Source organism: Corapipo altera, unplaced genomic scaffold (assembly GCF_003945725.1).
Source record: "Corapipo altera isolate COAL_440 unplaced genomic scaffold, ASM394572v1 61411, whole genome shotgun sequence".
Classification (NCBI taxonomy): Eukaryota; Metazoa; Chordata; class Aves; order Passeriformes; family Pipridae; genus Corapipo; species Corapipo altera.
This window is the reverse complement of record NW_020884875.1, coordinates 15,945,087-15,972,550: the sequence shown is the minus strand read 5'-3', so window position 1 is coordinate 15,972,550 and position 27,464 is coordinate 15,945,087. Positions and strand designations below refer to the sequence as shown.

Genomic DNA, 27,464 nt, shown 5'->3' with positions numbered 1-27,464 from the left:
ATTCATACCGGAACTGTGCTGTCTTAGGTCACCAAACAGTCCAGCAACTGGGATACAGAGTTTATGCTGATGGCATTCTTTTTACAGATTTGGGCAGAATCTAGCTAAGTGTTTCAGGTAGGTGATATAGAATCCAGATTTCAGTTAACTCACTGGAAAATTTTAAAGCTATTTGAAAACAGTAAAGTTTTCAAAGTTTGTAAGTCAATTCAAATTGTCAGGTAGCTGTAGTATTTTTGATGTCATACGAAACACCATAAAAGCTTCATTCTGTTGAGTCCTGGGCTAAGCTATCTGTGCTAGATTTTAGCAGACTGCTTCAAAAATTATATTTTTCAAAGTGACAAGCTACTTTTCAGAACAGTGTAAACTGACAGATAAGTACTGGATTTCATCTGAAATGTGGAAAGCCAAAATGAAAAATCTGAATAACAGCAAAATGTCTTCTAAAGGGCAAGAAAATTCCAAGATTTGATGTCAGTGCGTTTTACTAGAAGTTCAAATTTAAAGCTAAGGAAACAAGTAATATTTAGATCCCAAATATTTGTGCATAATATCCAACAAACTGTCTTACCATTTAAGTCACAAATTCCTCCTTCCAAAAAATTTCAATGCCCACATCTCAACAGAAATTTTAAAAGTTGCAGCTGAAGTTCATATATGTCGTATACAGCAAAACTAATGTATTTTACGTTCAGTTGCACTACTGTTAGCTCTCCAAAGTGTCACTGTTTCCATTTTTCTTAAAACCAAGCAAAGTGAATAATAACCCAAATTGCAAACAAGGCCTCTTTACTTTGTAGAACTGTTGTCCTTTATCTCTTAAAATGTTGAGGCATTTTCCATCTTAATTCTGACCACTTCTTCATTGCAAATTTTGCCCTTGCTGGAGAAAATTTTCCTAAAACTTTACAGCATTGCAAGAAAGAGCTGTTGTTCCTATGCTTGTTAAATGTCCATTTATCCTGTACCTATTAGGCTGAAATGGATACAATTGGATTCAATTCATGCTAATACTTTATTGTTCTGTAATGTTTTATAATGTTTAAGGCTAAGTAGTATTTGTCAGAGATCAGCTGAAATGTAAATAATCTGTTTAAAGATTCCCTTACAATGTAGAACAGAAAAAGAGATTTGGTAAAACCTGGTCTGAATTCACAAAGACATTTGATTTAAATCTGATCCTGGCCATAATCACTCTTTACAACATTCTTAAAACAGTGCAGTGGGTAGAAGAGAGCATCAGGAATGTAAAAGTGAGTACCTTTCCTTACTTTTTAACAAAAAAATTTTTTTTCCTGCTTCTGGTTCTCTCAGGCAGCTAAATGTAACAGTCACAGTTTGTATTTCTGTTGAGATGATTTGTGCACTCCTGGCTTGCTGTAGCAGTGGTACCCATCATGAATATAGCCTGGTAGTGCAGTTTTTCTAGCTGAAAACTTCCCAGAACTATTGTGAGGAAAACTTACTGGAGAACAGAGCCATGTTATGGCCTTTGCCATAATGACAAGGTTTTCTTATGATTTATGAAAAGGTGTAACCACTTTACTGAGTCTGTGTTTTTGAAAGAAGACGATGGCTATTACTGTGGCAGTGTTCTGTGTCAGTATTATTAACAGAGTAGTACTGAATAAAGTGAAAATACAGAATCAGGGAGAGCAGTTCTATAAACAACTTGCATGCTATGCATTCCTTTCTAAATGTATTTTGTTACTGGAGTTAGATAAATTAGGCTATACATCTTGAATTGGACTGTGACAATGGTGATAAGGCTTGTTGGATCTGGACTAAGACAGCTATGCCAAAGTAAATTGTGGGGTACAATAAAGGTTTCAGGGCAAGGCACAGTACAAAAGTATGAGAATCCTGTGATTGCATGTTTGAAACAGGGATTGGATGAAATTCAGAGCATCCGTAGGGTTGAGAAAATAGGAGGCACCAGAGACTTGAAATAACTGTGATGTTCCTGAAGCAAAGGTTGAAGTAAGTTAAATCTCTTTATATTGCAACTGGTGTAGAAAACACCAATACAGCACAGGACTTTAGAAGAACCTTGATGTAAACTCTATGCTCTGAAAGATTCATAGCAGTCTACTGCTCAAAGTACCTTTCACAGTGTATTTTATTTCTTTAGAGTATCGGTACTTTTTGTGCATGAAGTCAAGTGTTGCTTCAATGTGAAGAAATGAACTAAAAGGCCTGGCAGCAACTTTGTAGGGCCTGGTTTATTGTCCTTGGGAGTTTAATCTTCAGAAGTCTTCTGAAGACTTTTGTCTTCAGTGTTGTAAAAGCTTTGTTGTAGAGTTGTCTAGCCTCTAGATATGGAACAGCCTGTTAATCATGTTGAAAACATTGAGGGCTATTCCACCAAGTTGTAACAAGGTACACAATTCATTAAGCTTCAGTGCTATTGTCTTCAAAAATGTGTACCACTGAGGTTTTATAGGGTTTCCTTACATTGTTCTTTAAATTAGCATTGTTAGGGGACTTGTCCAAACCTCTTTTGCTCTTTTGACTATATAAAAGCATATGCTGTGTCAGTATGGAAGCTTCAAAACCCTATCATGATGCTTCATTTTCCAGATTGTAGCATATTAAATTTTCTAAAGGGAGAGCTGTCGAGAGCACAGAGCAAGATTGAAGATTAGAAGATTAAAGAGGAAATAGGACATCCTCAGTAGTTGCCAAATCTTTGAAAGGCATGAAATGTGTCTTTACAGATTTGTTGACAGAAAGATATAGAGCCTATTCTTCAATTTGAGAAGGGTGGAGTTGCTCCTAGAATGTAATGAAAACAGATGTTCTTGCAGTTGGAGGGGGCTAACTTAACTGTATTTTACTGTGGCAAATACCACTGAGTTAGTATTTGATGTTAAACACATCCGTTGCCCCATCTGGGGCAATAAGACTTGGCTGCATATGCAGTAAAAATTTCATCTTTATAAAAATATATTATTCAAGTAAGTTTTTGTTTAAAATTGCTCTCTGTTGTCACTTTATAATTTGTAGCATGGATTAACATTACTTCTTCAAGAAACCACAAGGACTCAAATATCAGAGTTTATAACAAAAAGTTTTACTAAGTCTGTAAAAACGTTCCTGTTTTCAAGTCAAAAGGATTCTAATGTAGAAAACTAAAAAATGGTTCTTGCCGAAGTCATTTACAAGTGTCAACAACATTCTTGTGGCTTAGTGTTTTATCTGTCTGATTTTTGTGCTTCTGAAGTAGTAGTAGAAGAGATCTGAATTATTTATTTTTTTGTTTCCCCTCCTTCACCCTCAAGTGGCAAGACCAACTTGAGAAGGCTTATGTTTTAGTTGTATCTAATCTCCCTAGTGTGTTTTTTGGATGCTTGTAACTAGTGTTCAGGTCCAAGTTGTTATGTTACCTTGTTAATTGCTTACACATCTGTTCAGTAATAACATCTGTGGAATTTGTTTTGGCTTGGAAGGAAAACCTGTGGCAGCCAGATATCTCCTGAACCTACTGAACTGAAATTTAATATGTAAGAATTTTCACAGAGCTAAAGGGCTCTTGGTTAATAAAATATTGATTTCCTGTGAAACTTAAAACAGAAGTGTTCCAGCACTAGTGTTATTTAAAAGAAATAAATGTGAAAGATCTATAGATCTAGATTTGTTTTTTACTTTCAGCAATGAGTTTGTTTAAAAAGTTGCTTGATGACAATTATAAACATGTAGAATGAAAATCAATAAAACCCACCTCTTAACTATCATTCATAAGTATAAAATAATCCAGTCTCTTGGGATTTGTAGTTGAGATTAAAATAGAGGTTAACTAAAAAGAGTGTTGATTCAGGGAAGTGATATTTCTTCTGCCTTACCTATTGTGGTCACCATTAATTCAGCATTAATTAGCTTCTTAAAAAGCAGTGATGTAAGAAATTATGTTACACATTTATTTTGGTTTAGGTTTACATTGTTATATAAAGCACTGTCTTTACTTTGAGACTGAATCATACATGAAACCTGGAATACAGTGTTTTAAACACTAAAAATATTTCAGTGCTTTCTAATGTGATGTTCACTTGCTTTGAAATTAGAAAAGCAAGCATGAAGAATAGCATGTTTTGTGTTCACTTCAGTGCTTTCACTAACCTCAAATATTGGTTTATACTAATACTCACTATATAGGTTTCTGCCCTCGTTGTCCTTCAAGCACCTAACACTAGGTGGACAAGGCAGTATCCAAGTGAATGCTGCTTGTGTCTGCTGAACAGTTTTCAGCTTTTTTGGCAGATGACTACAGGGTGGCTTAAGTAAGTTTACTGTGGAAAACCTGTGTTTTGCTGCATTTCTGCTGCAAGAGAGGTTTGTTTTCATTCAGACAAAACAATGGTGTGATAGCTAAAATGTTACACAACTGCACTGTTCTTTACTGCAGAGTGTATGCATTTTGACAGTGCTTGTGTTTCAATTTAATATGCAAGTAGTTTGTTTCAGCAGGTAAAGTCAGAAAATGTGCAGATTGAGGTTTTGGGCTCTGATGCTGCCAACTGTAGGCATAGGTTGGTCACATGTTATTGGAGAGAAATTTTACTTCAATAAACAATTTTGATTTATATCCACAGGTAATTGAATTATTGTTTAAATTAGGATAAGCTTTGTTGTAGTTTGCTTGAAGAATAAAGTGATTGTGTATTTTCCCTTTATTCTCTGGTAGAGAAAGAAAAGTACTCTGTATTTGTTGTACAGTCCTGATTCATTTACTGAACATGAAAAGAATCTGACCTGGGATGAGTGTAGTTGTCCACTCGCTGGCATCAGAAGTGGCTTAGCTGTGAGTATTGGAGGTGGTATAAAAACAGCTCATCCTCTCCTGCAGTGTGGGAGGGGACAAAGGATGCTAGTTACAACTTCCATTTGAGGTATGGTGTCTCAATCTCTTCTCCTCTGAGCTGAAACCAAACTGAGATGTGGAGCCTGTTGGAAAAGGCAGTGTGGAGACATAATTAGTAATTGTGGCACAGTAAATTGTTTGCGAGTGAATGTAAAGTTACACAGCAGTAGTGTAGGCTGACAGTTCCTAGCTTTAGAACAGTGCCATTTGCAGCAAAGTATATTTTTCAATATAGTTTTGTTGTCTATGTTTGAATACAAACCAGTTGATTTTTTTTTTAATCTAGTAATGTTATTTTATAATCCTGGCAATAAATAAAGCACTTTTTTTTTTCTGAAATGTTAACTATATTTGAAATTGAACTTTGTATCAAAAAGAAGTAAAATTTTAATCTTTATCACAAGTATTGCTCAATAGTGGAAAAGGAATAAGAATAAATCAGTATTTATTTATCAGTATTTATAAAATATTTATCAAACACTTGTCTGAGTAAACATAATTTAGTGTTATAGCTATTGCTGGATGGGGAGACCACTGTTAGTGCCTCAAGATGGTAGGGCTAACAACAGCTTTCATGTACTTCAGCTGTTGAAGGAGAATGCCTCTTCAGCTGTTTCAGGATCATGATTTTTGTTGGACTTCTTGGTTTAGTTTGGGAAACTCCTGATTTGTTTTGATGGAGAGTGTTTTTCTCAGTCTTACCTGATTATGGAGAAGTGTGACAAAATTGATTGGACAAAAACATTGTCTGGTTTGTCTTCCTTCTGAGCAGTGCAGTCCTGAGTTAGTGACTCCTGTGTATTTGTTACTAATATATGTATACTGTGCAAGGCAGTCTTTTTTTAAAAAGTCACAAATGCTCGTTGGAGGAAACATCTGGAGATCATCTGCTCTGATTCCTTGTTTGGAGCAGAACTGAGACAAATACCAGAGCAGGTCAGATGTAACTTGAAGATCTCTAAAGATGGAAATCTGTTTATTGAACCACTGTGGAACCCTTCCCTCTCTAAAAATTTTTGTACTGAAATTGCTGTATTATTTTGTCCATGTGTAGAACTCTTGCTACATGCTTTACAAAATATGACTAGTAAAAGGTAGAATCTGGAGGCGTGGGAAGGAAGCAGGCTGTGTTGGATTGAATAGGTGAGCTAAAGAGATTCCTTATTAGAAATATTTATTTTCATTATCTTAGGTTTTTATAAGTTTTTCTAACTGGTTGCTATTAGTCAGCAATTAAATATATTTGTACATTGAGTATGCTCTGAAATGTACAGTGCACTGAGATCTGATTGCTGTCAAAAACATTATCTGCTAAGGAATTATTATAAGCCATTTGAAATAGTTACTTTACCTGTGATTCTGGGCAAAATATCCCTAGCAGACCTCAGTGGAGTGATTTGAGAAGTTGCCTCTCCGAGCTGATACTGGTTCAACCCCTTGGGGATTTTGTTATCCCCAGACAGGGTTAGTAGCCAGATGTGGTAGAGCCAATCACACATAAAGACAAGGTAGTGTGTTACAAAGTTCCAAGTCTGGGTGCTGGATGGTAATCCACAAAACCAGCACACCTCTGGGTTGCAAAGCTCTGTTTTTAAACACTGTTTTATAATATATTCCACCTACGTAGTACATATGGATTATTAGCTAACTGCTGATTGTGAAAGAATAGTTTCCTGTTACCATTGTTTGCAGATGTTTGAAGTTGAGAAATACTATTTTGGGAAAAACAGATACAAGTTTTTTTAAAAGGAAAATATTATCAGTGCTACTGATACAACTTCTTTTAACATCAATTTTGTATTTTATGAGGAAGTTACTAGGGTAGAAGATGAATTTGCAGTAAGCAGTTTGCTGTATGTATTAATTCTCTCTCATTGGTCTGTCTGTTACCCCATGTCTTTCCTACTTCATACTTTTTAGATGCTGATGCAAAGGAATAAATTTTGATTTGATTTGATTTTTTAATTGTTTATAATTTTTTCTAACAGTTTTCTATCTCTTTGTCACGAGGATATGTTGGGGAAAAGAGAGAGAGTATTTCTGTTAACTGTTATTTTTTGAAGTACACTGCATCATAAATTGTACTGCACCACATGCTGAAAATTTTCAAGTTAACATTTTTTGAAAAGTACGTTACAATATTCAAGTAAAGTGAAAATATTGTTTTAAACATAATCAAATCTTCCTTTTTGTACTGAAGCAAGGCAGTCTAGCTGCCCTTTTTAAAAATCTTTTCATATTCTTTCCAAATAACATTTTTTACAGGGCTATTACAAGGAACCACTATGCGACCAGACTTCTTTTTGAGTCAGTTTGTCAAGAAAGGTTATAAGTGTCTACTTTAGTTCAGTAAATGGACAGCAATGTTCTCAGTAATAGCAATTATGTTTTCAATGCAACTGTATCCATAAACTGCATAATAAAAATGGTGACTTATTTGCCTCTTGTCAGGCCGTTTGAATTGTTGTTCTGATGAACATGCCTCTCTGTTTTATCACTTGTTCTCTAGTGTGAAATCTGTAAGTGTTTATTTTTGGTAATTGAGGGCTCTTTAAATTTTTTAATGTGTTCAGTATGGAGAGTTTCAAATCTAGGCTGATTTAGTGATTTTTATATAGTTTGATTTTATGTGGAGTTTCAGATCTAGATTCTTCAAGCCCTGTGCCTTGTCCCTTAAATGTGTTTATTTCAGAGTCAGGTAAGATGTTCGGGAAACTCACAGTATAATAAACTGAAAATATAGATACCCAGGCACCTGTAGAATAGATGCCTAGAAATAGATGTATGTGTATGTACATATGCATTTGCCCACACAAGAAAACGTGTTAAGAAGAATTTAAATGCGATATTTGCCAATATTTTCATTAATATAAATATTGAATGTACCTGTGCTTGCGTTATTACGAAGTGCCTGTAATTATGTTAGTTGACAAAAAAATTATGATTATTTTTTTCAAGTTCTTTTTTTGTTTAAGGCTTTTAATTCTTTTTTAAGGCTCCCACATGTGAACACAGATAATGTTAGAGTGATGGTCTGGCCTGAGTGAACAAGTTAAAAGTGGTCTTATTTCAATTTACCATATGAATGTAGAAATAACCATATAAGAAACTCTCCTGTGTTGCATATATTGTTTAGTGACATAACTACTTGATTTGAGAAATGTATGTCAGAGCTCTGACATTCTAGGCAGTAAAGCACCTACCTTACCTTCAAAGGGATGTTTTGATACATCCATGTTCTTATATAGCATAGGTGAGTGTAAACTGCATTATAGGAAGGCATTTGCTTTCTTCTAAAACTGTTAAGTTCTGCTGTTGCTGGAAAAAACAGATCAATAATCTGATTTCATTGGTAACTTCAGTATGTTCAGTCAGGCATTACTAGATATTGCTTGTGCTTTGAGGGTGTCTTTTTACTGTATGGTACAGAGATCCCAGATCCTAATGTGTGATTCACTTTACAGTGTCAGAGAACAAATCTTACAGGTAAGATGCTATATTTCTTAAGTTTGTGCCATAAGTTCTGGATTTCACTCCTTTCAGAAGAGTAGTGTGAATGTTTCCTTTATGACTGAAATTTTTAGATGCCATGTTATTAGAATTGTAATGGGTTTATTCCTTTTCTTCTTGTTTATTCTTTTTTCTTTTTTTTCCTTCCTCCAACCCCAAAAGACTGCACTACACAGATACATGTTTAATGTTTGCTTTTACTGAGCCTAGTTCTAATTCATCATGTTTACATGACTTACTGTAAGCTGTCAGTTACAGTTTAACTTTCGTCTGTATATAGCTTGATTTTATTAATTAAGTACAACAAACAGCATTATGAAGCTTTTCTCTTTTAATCTTACAAGGAAAAAAATCACTATCTAAAAAAGCAATCACAAAGAAGAGGAAGGGTGTCAGAAAGTCTACCATACCAGAATTTCAGGTAATTATTTTAATTTTTGTTTTAAGCACTTGAAATCTGACTGTCTGTGAAGTAAGTCCTTTAGTTTCTGATAGAGATATTGGAATTCCTTCTTCTAGTTTGAGAGGTTTAACCTGATAGTATTTGTAAAAGTGCATTTCACCTTTTCTTGGTAAAGAATGTTTTAGCATTTTTATTATGTGCAGCGTACACACTGTTCCACACTGTTGTTTAGGATCCCAGATATATCTGTTACTGTATAAAACCTATAAAAGCTAGAAGTTTTTAATGAAATTTTTAGGGTAGATAAAATTTTCTGGGATAAAATTACTTGTTTTGTATGAGGTATGACAATGTGATTCTTTAACTGAAATCCATTTTGGTTTACTGAAGGACTCGCAAAAAATTTATAGGCAACTATGCTCACCTTGCTTGTCTGTATGTGACTTTAGGGCCAGAGAGCACTAAGAGTATTAATTATGATAATGTGGTTTTATGGTGCTGTAGTAGAAGTGTTACAGTGCTTCAGTTCTAAGTTACTATTTATGTATGCATGCCTGCTTTGCATTGAAATTCTCCTTTGGCTATCTTTTTTTTTTTCTTCAGAAAGCAATCTGTGCTATTTTGACGAGTAGACCCACATTAAATCATGACTGTTTTCTAAAACCCTCACACCAAATCAGTTTATTCCACCATGATGATGATGATGTGTTTCAGATGGAGCTAGTAGAATTTCTGGTGATAAAATTGGTTAGTAACACTCAATATTGAGAAACGACTGACATTTAAGTGTAATCTGTCTTTTATCTATATTGTAATGGTAGTGACTGAAACGTTTCCAAAAAATAGGTACAGTGTCTAAAAATTTTATTTTTCTGAGCACGTTACCTGCATACCATGGATATATATACAATTAGGTTAGAAATCCTTTTTTTACAATATTAAACTACTGCATTTAAGTAGTCTGTCTAAAACTTAGCCCAATCTTTTAGCTAATCAAGGTAAAATGTACATACATTTACATATCTATCTAAGTGTATATTTATTTGTGTAAAAACTTAAAATATAACATAATACTTCTGGCTTTTTTGATCAAAGCTAGGAGTTCTATCTGGTTTAGGTGAGGCTCAGATTGATTAGTATTGAGCAGTTTAATCTTATAAGGGAACTCTTTAACAACTTAACCTGCCTTTTTCAAGAGGACAGACAGGATTGGTGTGACTGTTAGAAGTATTTGCAAATACTAAAACGTTTATATTTGGAATAATATTAAGACTTTTGGAATCTAGTAATGTATGCTTCATTATACTTTTCCCACATACACAGATAGCCAAACTTTATGAAATTATGCAACTGTTTGAAGGTACAAGTATATTTTTTAAATATTTGATAAAACACCTTTAGTATACAGGCACTGTGAGATATGCAGGAAGGGTATAACCCCAAGTATATTGCTATTCTTGTCTAAACATCAGTTCTTTTGGAATGAAAATTAATAAATAAAAATGTATAATATTTTTCATGTTCCTGCAGCCTACAAATGTAGGAAAAAAAACCCAAACCAACTGTAAGACATTTTATTTTATAAGATTAGGTTCTGTAATTAAGTATAGATCCCATACCTGAAAATCATAACTTGTCACTAAAACTGAGTAAATTAGTGTTAGTAAGTCTTTTAATATGTGCAATGACAAAAATTATACATTAAAATCCATTATTAACAGAAACATTCAGGAATTAATCATACTACTTAATTTTAACATTTATAATGCCTAACATTTTATAAAGGAAATGTTTTTTCTCCTCAGATTATTTTTCTCATGATAGGTCATTAGAAGGCATGTTCTTCAAGAACCGTATATGGAACTACTAGTAAGCTATCAGAATGTAATGTAATCTAATCTAATCTAGTCTAATCTAATCTAAAATGATTAGGTTGTAACATCAATACCTCTTCTTTTACCTTCATGTTAGCTTACCCATTAAAACATAGAACAATTTAGAAAGGCAGTGTTGTTCACAGGAAATTGTTTAATTCCGCCCAGTCCTTTTTTAAGTCCTTTTAAAATGCTTAGTCTAAAATACATAAATTCTGTGTCTAACACTTTCTAATAATATACTTAATTTTCTGACTACAACAACAAGGAGCAAAGAACACAGGAACATAAATAAAAATCTCATTCGGAGAAATATGATCTAGATTCTATAACAAAATGATCATACAAAATACACTACACTTTGTTATTACTATCCTTTTCATCTTTCCTTCAAAATGCTGGCTTCGTTCTGTAAGGTGGGAAATGTTAGCCATGTGAGAGAAGTTTTGTAAATACTTTCTTCCCGATCAGTGTGCTTCTTTATTTCCCCACCTGAAATCACACTGTGAATGACAAAATATAAATTTTTTCTTGAACCTTTTTTTATAGTGATTTTCAGTACAGTACTGAACTATATCAAATACTGAACTAATTTTGACCATAAATCCTCCAGGGTCAGTTGCTGTTACCTTCCTTGTTTTACCAGAGTGTAACTGACACACAAATATGAGCCTCACATGTACACCTCCTCTGATGAAAGTTGGGACTTAGAGATTTGATTACTCTTACCTGTCTTCCCCAGCCCCAAGACAACTCATCTTAGTATATTGACATTTTTTTTCCCATTGTTGTAGTTTGGATTGGTCTCATAGAAGAAAATAAAAAGCAGTGATAATACTTAGTAACTGAATTTTCAGGTATCTAGTCAAAAGAGTGGATTATAATTGTGTAGGGAAAATCCTTATCCATGCCTTTATTGACTTTTTTCAAGGACTTTATGTGACATACTTGCACTTTTTTGCATAATAATACAGTATCATAGATTTCTTCACAGGCCAGACAGGCAAAGAAAAACCAGTATTTGGCTTCAGTTTACATCTTACGTATTTAACACTCTTTAAGTGCAGGACAGACATGCATGTTGAACCTGGTAAAGTTACACATAGTAATTCTTTTTCCTGGCTTAAGAGAGATACCTTTTGCAAGTTAATTTTGCATACATTGTGTGTGGCAAGACACTGCCAGTTTCCTTATTAATTTGCTATTCTAAACTTGATAAATGTGAAAACTGTAAACTTTAGTTTGAGTCACTTCAGTTCCTCAGTGCTTCAAATGTGCTATGAAAACGATGGCGTGTATGCATTAGACGTTTCTGAAATTTATGTATTTTGCAAAAAGTGTCAGTTCTGTGTTTTAATAGTGAAACAAAGGCACTTTTTAATGTCTTTGCTACAAATCTAAAATTGCATATGAATTTTATGTAAAACTATATTGTTATGAATTACTGATTTGGGAAAAATGATTAACACTTATATGATAAAAACAGTTTTTCTGGGGTGGGTTTTGCACAGTTTCTTTTATTATAATTTTTTTTCTTAAATTATTTTAACATGTTTTCACTAATAATGAAAAAATTTTCACCTAAGGGTGTTCAGAAAAAGCAAGTCTTAACCTGAAAGAACCTAACAGGTTAATAATTTCCAGTTTGTTAAGTCTTAAACTGCCCTAAATTATGATAAGACAAAATATACAGATTACTTTTGCTTGATGGTTTTTTCAAGAAGATAGCATCCATTTTCTGAAAGGAGAAATGTAAAAAAGCTGATTTCTAAAGACAGGAATAAGAAAAATATAATCACTTCTCAAAACATACACAAATAGGTAGATCTGATAGACAACTAGGTTGCCTTAGAATCATAGAATCGGCAAGATTGTAAGAGTCCTTTAGTAACCACTAAACTGTATCACCAGATGCGTCTTGAACACCTCCAGGAGCAGAAGACTCTGTGTCAGCATATAAAGTTATGTCCAGGAAAAAGTTATAACAAGTGTGAAATGTTATAAGCACAGCATACTCCAAAGCTAGTATACTTTAATTCACCAGGGTGTTGTTTGGAACTCAAAGATATTCCAAATCATTACTACCCTTGAGATAAATTTGGTAGTTGTCATTCACAGAAGTTTTAAGAAAATACTTACATTTTGAAATGGAAGCTTACAGGCAGAGATATGATTTATATCTGAAGAATAGATTATTTTCTTATTAGCTTTTCTTTCTTTCAACAAGTCCTGCTTTTTTTTTTTTTTTACTTTTAAAAATGCTATAAGAAAATAAAAAACAAATGGTAGCGTTAAGTGCTTTTGCATTTTATTTAACTTCATTGTACGTTTTCCAAGTCCCACATCACCGAGTGTTTGTGTTCATTTGTTTTTTAGCTTATTTGCACTAATCTTGATGAACTCAGGGAATTAATCACAAAGATTGAGAATGAACTCAAAGATCTGGAGGACATTAAAAAGAAATCGGTATGTGACATTAACAGCTTTCTCTTGTATGGATATAAAACAGTGCCAGTTATTTACTGAGGCCTCTCAACTGAAGATTTTTATGCTGTTCAATAACTGCATAAAACCTCATATGGTTGATACCTAGAGACTGTAATTTTAATCTTTCTTGTATGTAGTGCTCTGTTCTCAGTATTTTTAGAAGTGAATTCAGTAACCGTGTTAACACTTTTCACTGCCAAAATAAATTTGGAGAGTAGCAATGCCTTAGAAGGAGTAGTTCATTTCTATTAAACATGTTAACATTCTGCCCTGAGGACAATTCTTACTAACAAGCAATTACAGGATAGAATTCTTAAATCTGCCTATGTAGTGCTGATCAAAACTTCCAGTGAGCTGACTCTTACATTGTTATTGGGATTCCTAACTCCTTTTGTTTGCAAGTAAGTTATCAAAATTGGCTTTGTTTATTTTTTTATTAAAGTATGTTGTACCAGAAAGCATGCTATCTGACTTTTGGTGTCAGACTGAGATACAAATTTTACCAATGTACACTGGATCACTCAGTCTATGCAGCTGAAAACCTTGAATGAGTAACGGTTAGACAAGAGAATCCAATATGTTTTGGCTTTTGTAGGAGACAGTGATTTTAATTAAGATGGTAGATAAGTTTAAATACATGAATAGTACTCATATGAATGTCCCTTTTTAGTGAATTATTTTTCTTGCTCTTTTGTATTGTAGTTCTGTTTATTGAACTAGGCATTTCCGTGGCATTTCTATAAAAGGTGGTAAATAAAAATGTTACTTTTTCTAAACCTTAGAAACTAGATTGCTTTTAATTCAAGTGAATGTCTGCGGTCTCATGCAGAAACAATTTATTCCTAAATTTTTTAAATAGAGGAGACAAATGTAGGAGAGAGGCAATATGAATTAGGACTCTGAAAGACAAATTTCTCTGCAGGCACTTAGCATAATAATTGTTAAAATATCCAAGCGAATAAAAACAGCCTTATCTTGAAATTATTTTGCAGTTGCTAAATTGCAAATTGATTTTTATGATAAGAATGTCAAGAGGTTATCAGAAAGGTTATGGCAACAATAGAAGAAAAAGCCAAAAAATGAGAGTATACTACAGCATATCAATAATCTTAGTGTAGGTGAGACTTTTGGTCTGCTAGTAAAACTGTATGAACAAGACTTCTTCAAGGGTAGACAAATGCTAAATATGTCATAATTGCTCTTTGAACTGAAATCTGATAATGTCATTATGTAAGTAAGTTGCATGACTTCAGCAGGAATACTATGTTTAGTTCTAATTGCACCATCTTAAAAAAACCAAACACTGAAGTATAGGGGAGTTAAGATTCAGCATTCGGAAGTTGTGAGGTAAGGACAATCTTTCTTGTGCTTGTATAGACCTATCAGATTGTGATTGTGGGTCTCTAAACACTTGTGTTGTTAGAAATTTTACATAAAGGAAAAGGGTTAGGATTAATTGCTGAAGAAGTGGTTATGAGGAAACAGTAAAATGAAATACTGATTTTTAAAAACATATTTATTAGGGAAGTTTCATGTTTTCCTTTCAAAGATACAAATAGAAAGATGTTAAATTAGATGAATAATCATAAATTTGACATGTTAAAATTAGGTTTCAGTCTGTAAGGAAAGTCATTAGGATGTCACTTCTGACGTCTAACACCATGTGTAATTTTGTTAGATATGTAAAAAATTGGAGAAAAACCAGATTTTTATTCTTCAGCTCTGACCAAATGACAGCGGCAGTTTCAGAAGCATCTAGAATCAAATTTGTTCATTTTTTCTGACTATTAAGTAAGACATTATTTTAATTTACTAATGGAAGTAGGATCTAATGTGAAAGCTAATTTTAATATGATGGTATTTATATATACTGTTCATGGACTTTTTTCTTGTTTTGACCCAAAATGGTGATGTTCTTACTACTTCATGGTAACTTTATTGATTTTTGTTTGCAACAGTGACCTGAGTAAAGCCATAGGAATCTTCTTCACGGCTAACCTCCTTGGTAATTCCAGTTTTAGTAGTTGCTAGCACATGCTACTGAGAAAAATCCTCAAGGCAATCTTTCATGTTATGTTAATTACTAAAGCATATTAGAAATACAGCTTGTCTAACTGATAGTAACACTTTTAAATATAACCTTTTCTTAGTCCTAACCTCGCTTTTGTTTCCTAGAAGACCATTCTAGATATGTAAAAGGAATTCCTTCTCCAGAACTTGGAATTAGTGGAGACCATAATGAGAGCACTGAGCTGTAACACTTTTTTAACATGAATATGCTTACTATTTTCCCTCATTTTTTATAGGTAGTTGGACTGGTTGTATCTGACACGTTTCAGAACATCAGCTTGAGACAACGAATGACATGACAGATTTTTGTTTGGCAAGTTAAAATCAAATTAGAGCAGGGTTATGTAATGGAAAGCCATGGGTAATTTTAAGTGTGGACATTTCAACAAACTTCTTCCACAACAATGAAGTAATAAATCTACTTGGTTGATTAAAACAGTTTGTTTCTGTATTCTTGTACACTGTATTGTCTTTTGAATTAGTTATGAGTATTATTTTTCCTTTTAAAAAGTCTTGCGCTTTTGATTGATTACTGGTGAGTTTGTTGTACCAATTTGCTTTGTGCTAGTTCACTGTAACTGTTTAGAGAGGAGAATAAAATTTGACCTCAGTTCTTTAATTTTGAACAGAGTTCAACTCTGCTCTTGAACTCCAGGCACAGTTCTGAAGTGACACTGCAGTTTCACATATGCTTTCAACTGACATAAGCCAAAACTGCTGCCAAATAAGTAGTTCCTACTCTCTGTGTCTCTGGAAGCTTCTCTTTTCTGTGCCACCCCATGAGAAAAGCTAGCAAAATTCTGTGTTCAGCTGCGTGGTGAGAGAGTTAGTCTGTCATAAACCTAACTACCCTTTTTCTGCTGCTGAGGTTTTTTAAGCCAGATCAGTCTTCTAGTGCGATTTATCATGCAGTTGCACAAATACCTGTGCTTGTATTCTGCCAGAGTCTGAGGAGTCATTATAAGAACAGGATTGAGCATCTGTGGGGAAAAGAAAGTGGGACTGATTTGGACAGGAAAAGTGCCTTTTTGTGACAAGTAAAGTTGTGTGTGATATTACTATCAGAAGTGCTCTAAAAAGTCTATACCTTCAGCTGCTAAACAGTTCTATGTATTATATGTAATGTATCTACTATATATTACATATCCAGAGGGAGATGAGAAGTCAAATTAGTGAGATTTACTGTTTGTTTGAGTGCCTGGCAGGAAATCAGAAAGTGAAAGATGCAGAAAGGGGGACTTAAAGGACTTGTGTTTAATGTTCTGTGCACTGTCTAGTGACAGGATAGAGAATGCTTCCCTAAGGAATGTCTAAGCTAGAATCCTTTAATTTTAAAACAGTATGACTAAAAACGGCAGTAAAAATTGAATTAATAGAAAAAAAATGTGTTATATTACGTGGATTAAATTACAAGCAGTGAGTAAACAATTATAAACCTGAAGTAGAACATACTGGCTAAAAATTCTTTTGAGATTTTATTGCATTTTTACCTCTTATTTGCTGAAAATTTAGACTGTATATATAATATGCATGGCTGTTCAGTTGAATGTGAGGTCTTAAGAATTTACTATAACTATCAAATTGACAAGACATACAAAGTAGCCTAATTCCACACTTGGAGTGGTATTGCTGAAAAAGGAGTGTTATTGCTGAAAAAATAATTTTGTCAAACGTGATAGTGAAGCATTTTGCTGGTATATTTAGGATAACATAGAGACTGCTATCTAATATATGAAATTTCTTTTATGAGAAGAGATGGTAAAGTAGCACCTCCTGTCCTATCAGTATGCAAGATAACAAGTATGAGCTTCTGACATTTTGGATCCCATTTTTCCATAGGTCTTCTGTGTCTGGTCAAATCAGTGGGAGTTGCAGCATGAGTGGAAATCTTCTTACTGCCTTGCAGATAATCAGCTTCTCTTGCAATCTGAATCATTTTGCTTTGTGTGTGTGAAACTGTTAATTAAGCTATTTTGTAGATCATTTGTATATACTTTACTATTGCATATCATAGCAAAAATGTTTATTTTTTTTTCAAACCCTTCTTGACATTGTGTAGTATGAAAGTGCCAGGACTGCAGATACTTGTATAAAATAGTAAACCTTGGGCTTTTTTTGCAGATGCCATTTTTTTGCAGATGCCATTTTGCAAGCTGACTTTGTAGTAAGCGTGTTTTTATGTAAAATCTGAACATGAACATTGAAAGATTTCTTATTTACTGTAATGGAAGACTTTATTTTGGTAGGACCATTGGATTGGAATCATTCCCTACAAGTATGACCAGTAAATGAATTGCTGTCCAGGGAGTTAGAAGGGAGGCTGGAGCCCAGGATTCCCATAGCTAAGTTGAGAAGGTTAAATAGATAAAGGGCATTACTTTCCTGAGAAGGAGACCACTCTCTCCCTATAGAGAGAAAAAAGTCAGACAAAGGTTAAGGAAAGGAGAATTACTTAGTCAAAGGACACCAGCCACGTTAACAACTAATTAGGGTTTGGAAAAAATGCATTGAAGATTTTATTGTTTATGGAGGTCTGTGACCCCTTGATGTTCTTGACTTTGTAACAAAAAAAGTAGAAACCTCTCTTATGAAGGTTTTCAGTTCTGCTATTTTTCCTGGAGGTTAGACAGTTGATTTAGACAGTCCCAGGGCAGGTCTTTTGTCTATCTTTGGGAGTGGATGTATGTTTTAGGCAGGTGAGTCAGAAGGGCTGAAAGCAAGCTGAGGTTTTCTGCAGCTTCAAGTCCATATCTGCTGCAAAAATACATATTTCAGAGGGCATCTGAAAATTCAGAGAGAAAAACCCACTAGTTCAGGTCGGAAATATTTAGAACCTCAGACATAAATTAATTTATGAAGATAGTCAAAGGAATACATTGATCCAGGATGGAACATAATATTTTCCATATCTGTTTTTTTTGATGCTCTAAACAAACTGCTGTTAAATTTGTTTGTACAAGGTGTAAGTATCTAAACTAAGAGACTGTTTTCTGGATTTTTTAATTGATTTGCTACATTTTATTTTTAAATATATTAATATATGACAAAAATAATGCAAAATGGTTCATTTATTTAAAGAAGTTTATAAAATACTCCTCTCTGTTCAGTGAAAAAATGGGAAATACTGTTGTATGTTTGAAAATATTTGCCAGGAAGACAGTTTAGACAAGACGCTACAGGGACTTCCAGGAAGAACTTTCCTTCAGTAGAAATTCATGTAACCATCAGAAATTGTTTAGGGCTCTTACTGATTTTTCAGTGAATCAGACCTCAACTTTACAAACAATAACATGGAAAAAGTTACTGTGTCTGCTCATTTGGGCCCCAAATGAAACGTTTGTATTATTGGATTAAATCTTCTTCCATTTTTATGAGGAGGTTGACTTCCTTCTCCCGATTCCTCCCTCCTCTTCTCCTGACCTCTTCCTCCCTCCCCAGTAAAATATGTACCATGCTTGAGACTTTTGCATGGAAAGAGGTTTCAGTTATACTTGTTTTCTTCAGCATTACGATGTTTACATAAACGTACACACAAACAAAAAATACTATAGACTGAGGAATCTGTGTATGCACAGATGCTAGGAGGTTTAAACTGCAGGTTTGCACTTTAAAGAGATTTCTATAAATACTTAGAATAACAGGATTTTAATAGACTTACTTCAAGTCTTGCAACTGAAATATTTTCTTTTTATTTAAGCCTAGGTTCTGTGTTACTATGCATCTTCATCTGTAGTGTATGTAATATATTCTCTTTTACCATTCTTTATCCCAAAAATTTGTTTTGTACTTTAGTCATTTCTAAATAGTTGGTTAGTGCTTCTCTGTGGCTTCCCTGCATCTCTTGAAAACACTAATTTGAGCCCAAAATGTTGAATTTTGAGACTGAAATTTACACGTTTACATCCATGCAGCTTCCTGTACATTGAAGATGTGGAGCTTCTGTAATATTTAGTTGTATAATATGAATGAATAACGCCAATTTTAGACTTCATTTTTTTAAATCTTCTCCAAAATATTTAGTTTGTCTTCTCTCATATTTCTGACTTCGGTTTATCTCAAAAGCTTTCAGTATTTTTGTCCCAGTCTTTGGTTTATCTTAGCTCTTCCAGTTTTCTCTCTTTATTGGCTACTTTTTCACAGATTTTTTCTCTTGATCTTTCACGCCTTTCTTTGTGTGGCTGACTAAACATCCAATAAATGTATGCTAACAAGCTTTTTTTAAGCCAATTTCATCACATATGTTTCTACAGTTCCAAAAGTGAAAGTGTGGGTTCTGCATCAGAGATGAATGTCTACTCATACATTTAATCTGGAACATTTTTGTTATAGAGATACTACTGTATATTCAGAACATTTCACAGTGCTCTGGATTTTGGTCAGTTGTTGCTTTGAAGAAATAATTCAAGGCATTCCTGTCAGCACACAGTTCTAACAAAACAACTGATTTTAACATGCTCAGCTGAAGAATAGAGAAGTACTTGTGTATCCAGAATTAAGAAGATAAAATATTCAGCTATGTGAGAGGGAGTTAAGTAAGATCATAACAACCTAAAAAAACATAGCTTTTTTTGCAAATAGTTTCAGATACTATATCCGTCCAGTTTCTTCGTCAGTTACAGAAGTGTAAGTTAGTTAATAACTAGAAGTTCTTCCAATGAGGAGTAAAATGTGACAATTCAGTGCTGGATAATTTCACTGTTCTTAATCAGGTTCAAAGCAATAGTAAGATCATGCTGATAATAAACTTTCTCCTGTGTTTTTGTAGTTTATATATTTAAAAAAACATGGTGGATGGACCAACACAATGATGATTTTGTAGTAGTTTTGCCTAAGTAAAATTAGAACATGTGTCTAAACATCTGAATAAAAAGCCATTTCATAGTAGTGAACTAAATCAGGAGACAAAGACAGTCTTCGTAGCAAGAAGTTTGTTGTGGTTTTGTTGTTGGTTGGTTGTTTTACTTTATTTATTTGCAGTGTATAAGAGAGTATGAAATACTATTTTAGGATATAGTTTCATGTGATCAGATATCTAGGTCATGAGTGTGCAAACTGAAGTCTGACAGCTTTTCATTAGTTGTTGGTAAATGCTCAAAATTAAAATTAAGAGATGTCATGAGTGTATTTGTTTTATAATTTACTACAAGTCATTCTTCCTGACTATATTTAGTCCCAGTCTTCAAATAACATCAGAGGTTAGCTGTTGATATATATTTATAATATTCAGAATGATATTGCTGAAGGTAAAATACAAGGCACTCATTTTCAGGAACTTTTACTGTAGAATATAACAAAACATTTTCAAAATTAAAACACTTCCAATAATAGATGAATTTGCATAGTATGAATACAGACTCTCATCATGCATTCTTATTCAGTTAAAATTGGAAATGTCTGAAATCCTAGTATTTGGCCCACAAATTCGATATTAAGAACATTCAGTGTTAGTCTGTATCTGAATTGAAGAAGTTATTGATCTCTGTTCTTCAGGTATCTGATGTCCAAAGCAGCTGGAGATCACCAACTCCCTCTCTGTGTGACATCACTAGAAAACGCTAGACTGGTGATGTCACACATACCACAGAACCCCGCTGCAGAATGGAGCAGGCCTATTAAGGGTAAGTTTTTTCCCTCCACCACCACCCCTTTTCAACAATATTGCGTGGTTTTATAAGGTTACTAACTTTCTTTACTTTATGTCCCTGGAATATAAAGTAAAGATGACAGAAAATCTTATAAAACTGCAAAATATTGTGGTGTTGTGTGTGTGTGTTTATTTAAAAACAAAACAAAAACTCCCATATAAAGTTCAGTCCTTATACCATATATCAATATCCTGGCTCCAGTCTGCTTTGGGATTCAATGATGAGTATGCCAGCATAGTGTATGTTGGGGCATCAATCACAGAGAGTGGAGTCAGCATTTCCTGGCTGCTCTGGATGTCAGAAACCTTGTTTTAAAAGGTAGGTTTTCAGTTGAGAATGTGTTGAATATCTCTTTGTGTTTATATGGAAACATTCAGCATATTTCTAAAAAGTATTTTTATTATGTTTGCATTTTTAAAATTTGCTTGTAACTTGACACAGCTCAAAATCACATTTTATACTTGTCCTCTGTCTAGGCCTTCTTTTCTCTTGTTTTCCTGTTGTTAATACCCTATATTGTGTTTCCAAAAAAAAAGTAATGTTTTGGTTGTCTACTACCTGGAACAAGATGGTAACTAAATTCTGTTTAATATCATTCTGAATTATCTGGGCAAGGGCACCCTCAGCCATTTCAGAGACAACACCAAGCTGGGCAGGAGTGTTGATCTGCTGGAGGGTAGGAAGGCTCTCTGGAGGGATCTGGACAGACTGGATTAATGGGCCAAGGCCAATGCTGTGAGGTTCAACAAGGCCAAGTGCCCTGTCCTGCACTTGAGTCACAGAAACCCCAGACAGCGCTACAAGCTGGGGGAGGAGTAGCTGAAAGTGTCCCAGTAAAAAAAGGACCTGGAGGTGCTGGTCAGCCATGGCTGAACATGAGCCAGTGGTGTGTCCAGGTGGCTGAGGCGGCCGATGGCATCCAGGCCCACATCAGAAATAGTGTCTCCAGCAGGACCAGGGAAGTGATTGTCCCCCTGTACTTGGCACTGGTAGAAATCAAAGCACCTGGAATCCTGTGTTCAGTTCTGGGCTCCTCAGTACAGGAAAGACATTGAGGTGCTCAAACCATGTCCAGAGAAGGGCAACGAAGCTGGTGAAGGGTCTGGAACATGAGACCTGTGAAGGGCAGCTAAGGGAGCTGTGGCTGTTTAGCCTGAAGAAGAGGAGACTCGTGGGAGACCTTACTGCTCTCTACGACTCCATGAGAGGAGGTTGTGGCCAGGTGGTGATCAGCCTCTTCTCCCAGGTAACAAGTGCTGTATGTTTCTTATGAAAATATACCGTCAGAGGTCCAGCCTGAACCTCCTAGGCTTCAGTTTATGACTAATCTCCTACATTTTATCATTTGGTATTTCTGAGAATTTGCAACACAAACATTTGTAAAAGCAAGTCTGTTATCTATAGAAATTAGTAGGCAGCTATGTAAGTAGGGAGTTAAGTCATAGCTTTATCAATTCTTGATTTGCCTTTTTTTTTCTTTTTCTCCTGGAAAAAAGCGCAAGACTGTGTTAGAAAATGAAATTGCATAGGAAAAAAAATGCTAAGTTTTGTAGTGATGTGTCTTAAGGTTATAGGTATATTTTTCATATCTCTTTTTACTATTTAATATTTAAGGAATTATAGCGTCTGGCCTGGCCTTTGCAGAGATCTTACACACTTGCATGGGAAATCAACTGAACCACAATTTAGAAGAATGTCATTTGACCTATATTTGTTCTGTCCTTACTATTTCTGAGGAGAGAAGGTTCTTAAATTTGTCTGTGTTTCCATTAACAGGTTTATTGTCAACTCCGAAACCCAAGTAAGAAAGATGAATAATTGGGATAAAGGGAAATAATTTACATTTTTAAAAATTGTGTTGCTATAAAATTTACATCAAAATGTAGAGTTTTCCAGAAACTATATCCAGTGGATACTATTTTTTACAGATTCATAGAATGGGTCAGGTTGGAAGGGACCACAGTGGGTCATCTGGTCCGACCTCTCTGCTCAAGCAGAGTCATCCCAAAGCAATGGCACATGATTGTGTCTAGACTATTCTTGAATATCTCCAGTGAGGGAGACTCCACCTTTCTGGGCAGTCTGTTCCAGTACTCAGTCACCCACACAGTAAAGAAATTCTTCCTCATGTTCAGGCAGAACTTCCTGTGCATCGTTTTCTGCCCATTGCCTGTTGTCCTGTTGCTTGGTACCACCAAGAAGGGCCTGGCTTCATCCTCTTTGCACCCTCCATTATAAGCCTTGGACATCCCCTCTCAATCATCTCTTCTCAAGGCTGAACAGGCCCACCTTCCTCAGCTTTCCTCATAAGAGATGCTCCAGTCCCCTCATCTTTGTCACCCTCCACTGGACTTGCTACAGGAGCTCCATGTCTCTGTTGTACTGAGGAGCCCAGAGCTGGACACAGCACTTCAGATGTGGCCTCCCTAGAGCTGAGTGGAAGGACAGGATCACCTCCCTCAACCTGCTGCCAGTGCTCTTCCTAATGCACTCCAGGACACCATTGGCCTTCCAGGCCACAAGGACACACTGCTGGCTCATGGACAGCTTGTTGTTCACCAGGACCCCAGGTCCTTCTCTGCAGAGCTGCTCTCCAGCAGGTCAGCCCCCAGCCTGTACTGATGCCTGAGATTATTCATCCCCAGGTGCAGGACCCTGCATTTGCTTTTGTTGAATTTCAGACGGTTCTTCTCTGCCCATCTTTCCAACCTGTCAAGATCTTTCTGAAGGTCTGCACAGCCCCCTGGGGTATTGGTCACTCCTCCCAACTTTGTGTCCTCGGCAAATTGGCTGAGGAGGCATCTGTCCTGTCATCCAAGTCACTGATGATTAACTTAATGCTGGACTGGTGTTGAATCATGGAGGACACTTACTAGGAACAGGCCTCCTAGAATTCTAGAATTCTGGGTGCAGGGATTGGTTAGGTTTTTTGTTCATTTTTGTAATCAAGGAGAAAAGTGACTTACATTTGTTCATACTTGTTCTTCTGTGAAGTGTTAATGAAGCCAATAAAGCCTTGAAGTCTGTCCTTGACTAAATGTTCTACTTGTATCTGGCTGCCTGATACATTTACCACTTCATTTACTCAGTCTGCTGATATTCATAAATACTCTTTTTTTCTATGTAAGCTGCAATCTTGGCTTAATTAAAGACCAGTTAGTCTTAGAAATTAATAATTTCACGTTTTTACTTTGTACTGATTTTTCATATCTTTTTAATACTACATTTTCACGCATCCCCTTCTTTACTATATCAACTGCATGTACAGAATTTCTATATCACAATAGTAGTGGTATTGTTTATTTTTGCTATTTGATTTTTGTTTTGAGGCAATCCACTAGTACTCTGTAGTATATAAATTCATCCTTTTAAAACTGTCTATGAAATGTTTTGTATCTCTTACAAGAAAAATCTGTGCACATAATATTAATATGTTAACAGTTAATTCTGTTGATTACTGACATTAGGAGATGATATCAGATGCCCCAGTAGGCTACAGTGAGCACAGGGCTGTTTTCTGTTGCAATGGCTAGTGACAGGTTTTATGCTGCAGTGCGTTACGTGTGCAAATGTGACTGGCCATAAGTGAAGGAAATTAAAATACAGTTTGCTGACTTGTCTGTGTGTTCAACAGTGATCATTATGTGGTAACGTAATATAATATTCTACTTAAAATCTTTGCTTTTATAATTTTAATTTAAGAATGAGGGAGTAACCATTTGTTTTGTTATGTAACGTGTAAATGATTGTTCATAAAAAATAGATATCTGGTCTTCAAACAAGCTGATCTTGCTGTACATTGGAGGGATCTGCTAAAATGTGTAAAAAGTCCTTAGGAAGATCATTCTTGTAGACTACTGAAAGGCAGCTATGTCAAGCTTTATCCAGGTTTTCCTGCCTTACATTTCTTTGTGTGCTAGACCACAGGAAGCTGTAAAGGATATAAGAGCTGTCAAAAGCTAAATATGTATATGAAATAAGTAAGTTCCCAAGTCTTGCTTCTTTTGCTTGCAGAACCATAGTCTCTTTATTGCCTTACATCCTCTCTGACAAGTCAAGAGGTAAAATCCTCATTTACATAAAACACACAGAGTTAGTAGAGTGGGAGAAGTACTAGAGTACACCACTTCTCTTTTATAACAGTTACATATATATGCACTGTTCAGTCTTTTAGCTAATGAACTACAGAATAAAGTTTTGGGAAGAAATATTTACTAAGGATATCTATGAGCGTTAAGGAGTGAGTTCTGCAGCACCATGGCTGCCATGGTTGTCATTTCCCAGTGTCTTTAATCCTCATTCAGACTTTCCTGATTTAAGAAAACATTGATTTTTCGTGAAAGATTATAAGATTACATATATTGATTTTGAAAATAACACCATTTTTAATTATACATTTAAATTAAAAGCTTAAAGATTTTACATAGGAAAAATGGTCTTTGCTACATAGTCTGTTGCTTCATAAAAGATCAATTTGCAAAACTTTTCTTTTAAAAAAACCCTTTATCTAGAACTTTAAATAAAATGTGATGCAAAAACTGTGGAGGTTTTATCCCTGAAAATTACAGTAATTTTTTTTTTTTGCAAATAAAATGATAGAATTTAGACCACTTCTCTTAAATGAGATTATGGTAAGATTTTCTGTAGAGATTTTATCTCTGATTGTGAAAAGTTAAAATGTGGTTGATTTCCCTGACCTGAATGAATTACTACCTATGCTAGTTACTCATTTAAGTAATTTTAAACACATAGTGTGTTTGCAGGATCCTGCTTCAGTTTTAAGTTTGAGCTATAAAAAATTAACATACTTGCAGTATTGCTTTTTTAACTGGGACATTATATCTCTCTAGTTTAAAAAAAAAGTTAAAGTATTAATGTCTTACATAGCTTAAGTGTAGATGTAACTCTGAAACTTCTTGCTATTTTCTTCCAGTTATTTTCCTCATATACTGTGTTAGTGTACCAGGATTATTGTAGTACTAATAAAATCTAACAAGATTCAGGTCTAACACAATGATAAATAAATGGAATTTGTGTTTTCAGGGAAGATGGTACCACCGGAAGCAAGCAGTAAAGGAATTGCATGGTACGTTGTTACGACTGCTTAATGAACTGTTACCATGGGAACCAAAGCTAATTAAAGCATTTCAAAGAAACAGGTAATTAGCTGCTTTTTTTTTAACAGTGGTGCATGAGATGAAACATGGAACAAAATTCACCTTTTAAACTAATCAATGAATTGGCTTCTCTCAAATAAGTTAATTGAAAATACTTTGAGGAGAGACGTGAGGCACTGGTAGTACTTTAATTGGAAGAAGTATTTTATATTCCAGACCTATCATCTTTAAATAAAGTTGAGTTTACTCTCTAATGACTTTTCATCTAAAATGTTCTAGAAACCCTAAGCATGCCTGTAAATAGTCTATCACAATACAGCTCGGATTTGTACTGCTGCTTATTTGGTTAAGAGAGGCTGAAAACCTTTCTCTAGAAAACTATACTAGGGCTTCTTAGAATACTCTGAGTGCTTCCTAAACTTACCTAAATTGGCTGTTAATGAATTCTCCACAGAGCAATTCTTGAAGCATTGTTTTGAGGTCTTGGTAACCCTGTAAATTAGAAATGCATCTGGAATGAGGCATGTCAGAGTGGCAGATTTAAATCTAGTAAGGACAAGTAGTAACAGTGAAGATGCTATCCTGATTATAAATCATGGAGAGGTTAGGTATTGTCTTCAAGCTTGGTGCTGTTCTTGTTTGTCAGACATATAGCTGTTGCTATAGTCAGACCTTATTTTTGCCACATAGACAGTTAAAAAGCAAATAATGATTAAAAACTTGAACTCTGTGACAAAGGATAGCAAAAGCTAGGCAACTGCTTAAATGTTGAGTGTAAACTTACAGCTATGTGGTGCTAAACTAACGCTGAAAAGTGTAAAAGGTATTATACTTAAAAAACCACAATAACATAACACTAAAGACAGTAAACAGAATACTAAGATTTTGGTTCCTTAGTAGCTCATTTAATGGATATCATGGATGAACTAAAATTCTTATTTGGAAATTTAGGATATTGTTGAGCATTTTGCTTTAAACAATTGACCCAAGTACAAGTTTTGGGTTTTTTCTATTCATTTCTATTCACATTTCTGTTCATTTTCCTTGGCTGTTCATTTCTGCCTGTTTTTTTGCAATTTAGACTCCTTCTGGAAATAAGGCAGATAGTATTACTATTAGGAAGGATTTAATTTTCCAGTACACGGAGTTTCCAGTTTTATCTTTTTTGTAAATTCTGGTGTGGAATGGTTTGATGCCCAGTATTAGTTCTTGTTTAGTGAATCACAGAATCATAGAATGGTTTGGGTTGCAAGGGACCTTAAAAATCATCTAGTTCCCACGCTCCTGCCATGGGGGAGCTCACAGCCCCATCCAACCTGGTCTTGAACACTTCCAGGGATGGGGTATCCACAGCTTCTTTGGGCAACCTGCTCCAGTGCCTCATGAGCCTCACACTACAGAATTTCTTCCTAATATCCAATCTATGCCTACTCTCTTTCAGTTTGAAACTATTCCCTGTCACTACATGCTCTTGTAAAAAGTCTCTCTCCATCTTTC

At 34.8% G+C, this 27,464-nt stretch overlaps 1 protein-coding gene across 17 annotated transcripts in view; it reads left to right on the top strand.

Moving 5' to 3' along the window:
• Positions 1-27,464, top strand: part of KIAA2026 (KIAA2026 ortholog) — an 89,756-nt gene that overhangs the window by 13,340 nt on the left and 48,952 nt on the right. For 15 of the 17 annotated variants that reach the window (XR_003526367.1, XR_003526368.1, XR_003526366.1 and 12 more), the window contains 3 exons: positions 8,716-8,792; positions 13,025-13,114; positions 25,894-26,009. Coding sequence is in view for 13 of the 17 variants with exons in the window: in XM_027635404.1 (XP_027491205.1) it covers positions 8,716-8,792; positions 13,025-13,114; positions 25,894-26,009 (283 nt within the window). In the remaining 4 variants the exon portion in view is untranslated. The remainder of the gene's footprint in view (positions 1-8,715; positions 8,793-13,024; positions 13,115-25,893; positions 26,010-27,464) is intronic. The other 2 variants (XM_027635401.1, XM_027635403.1) reach the window with 2 other exon arrangements.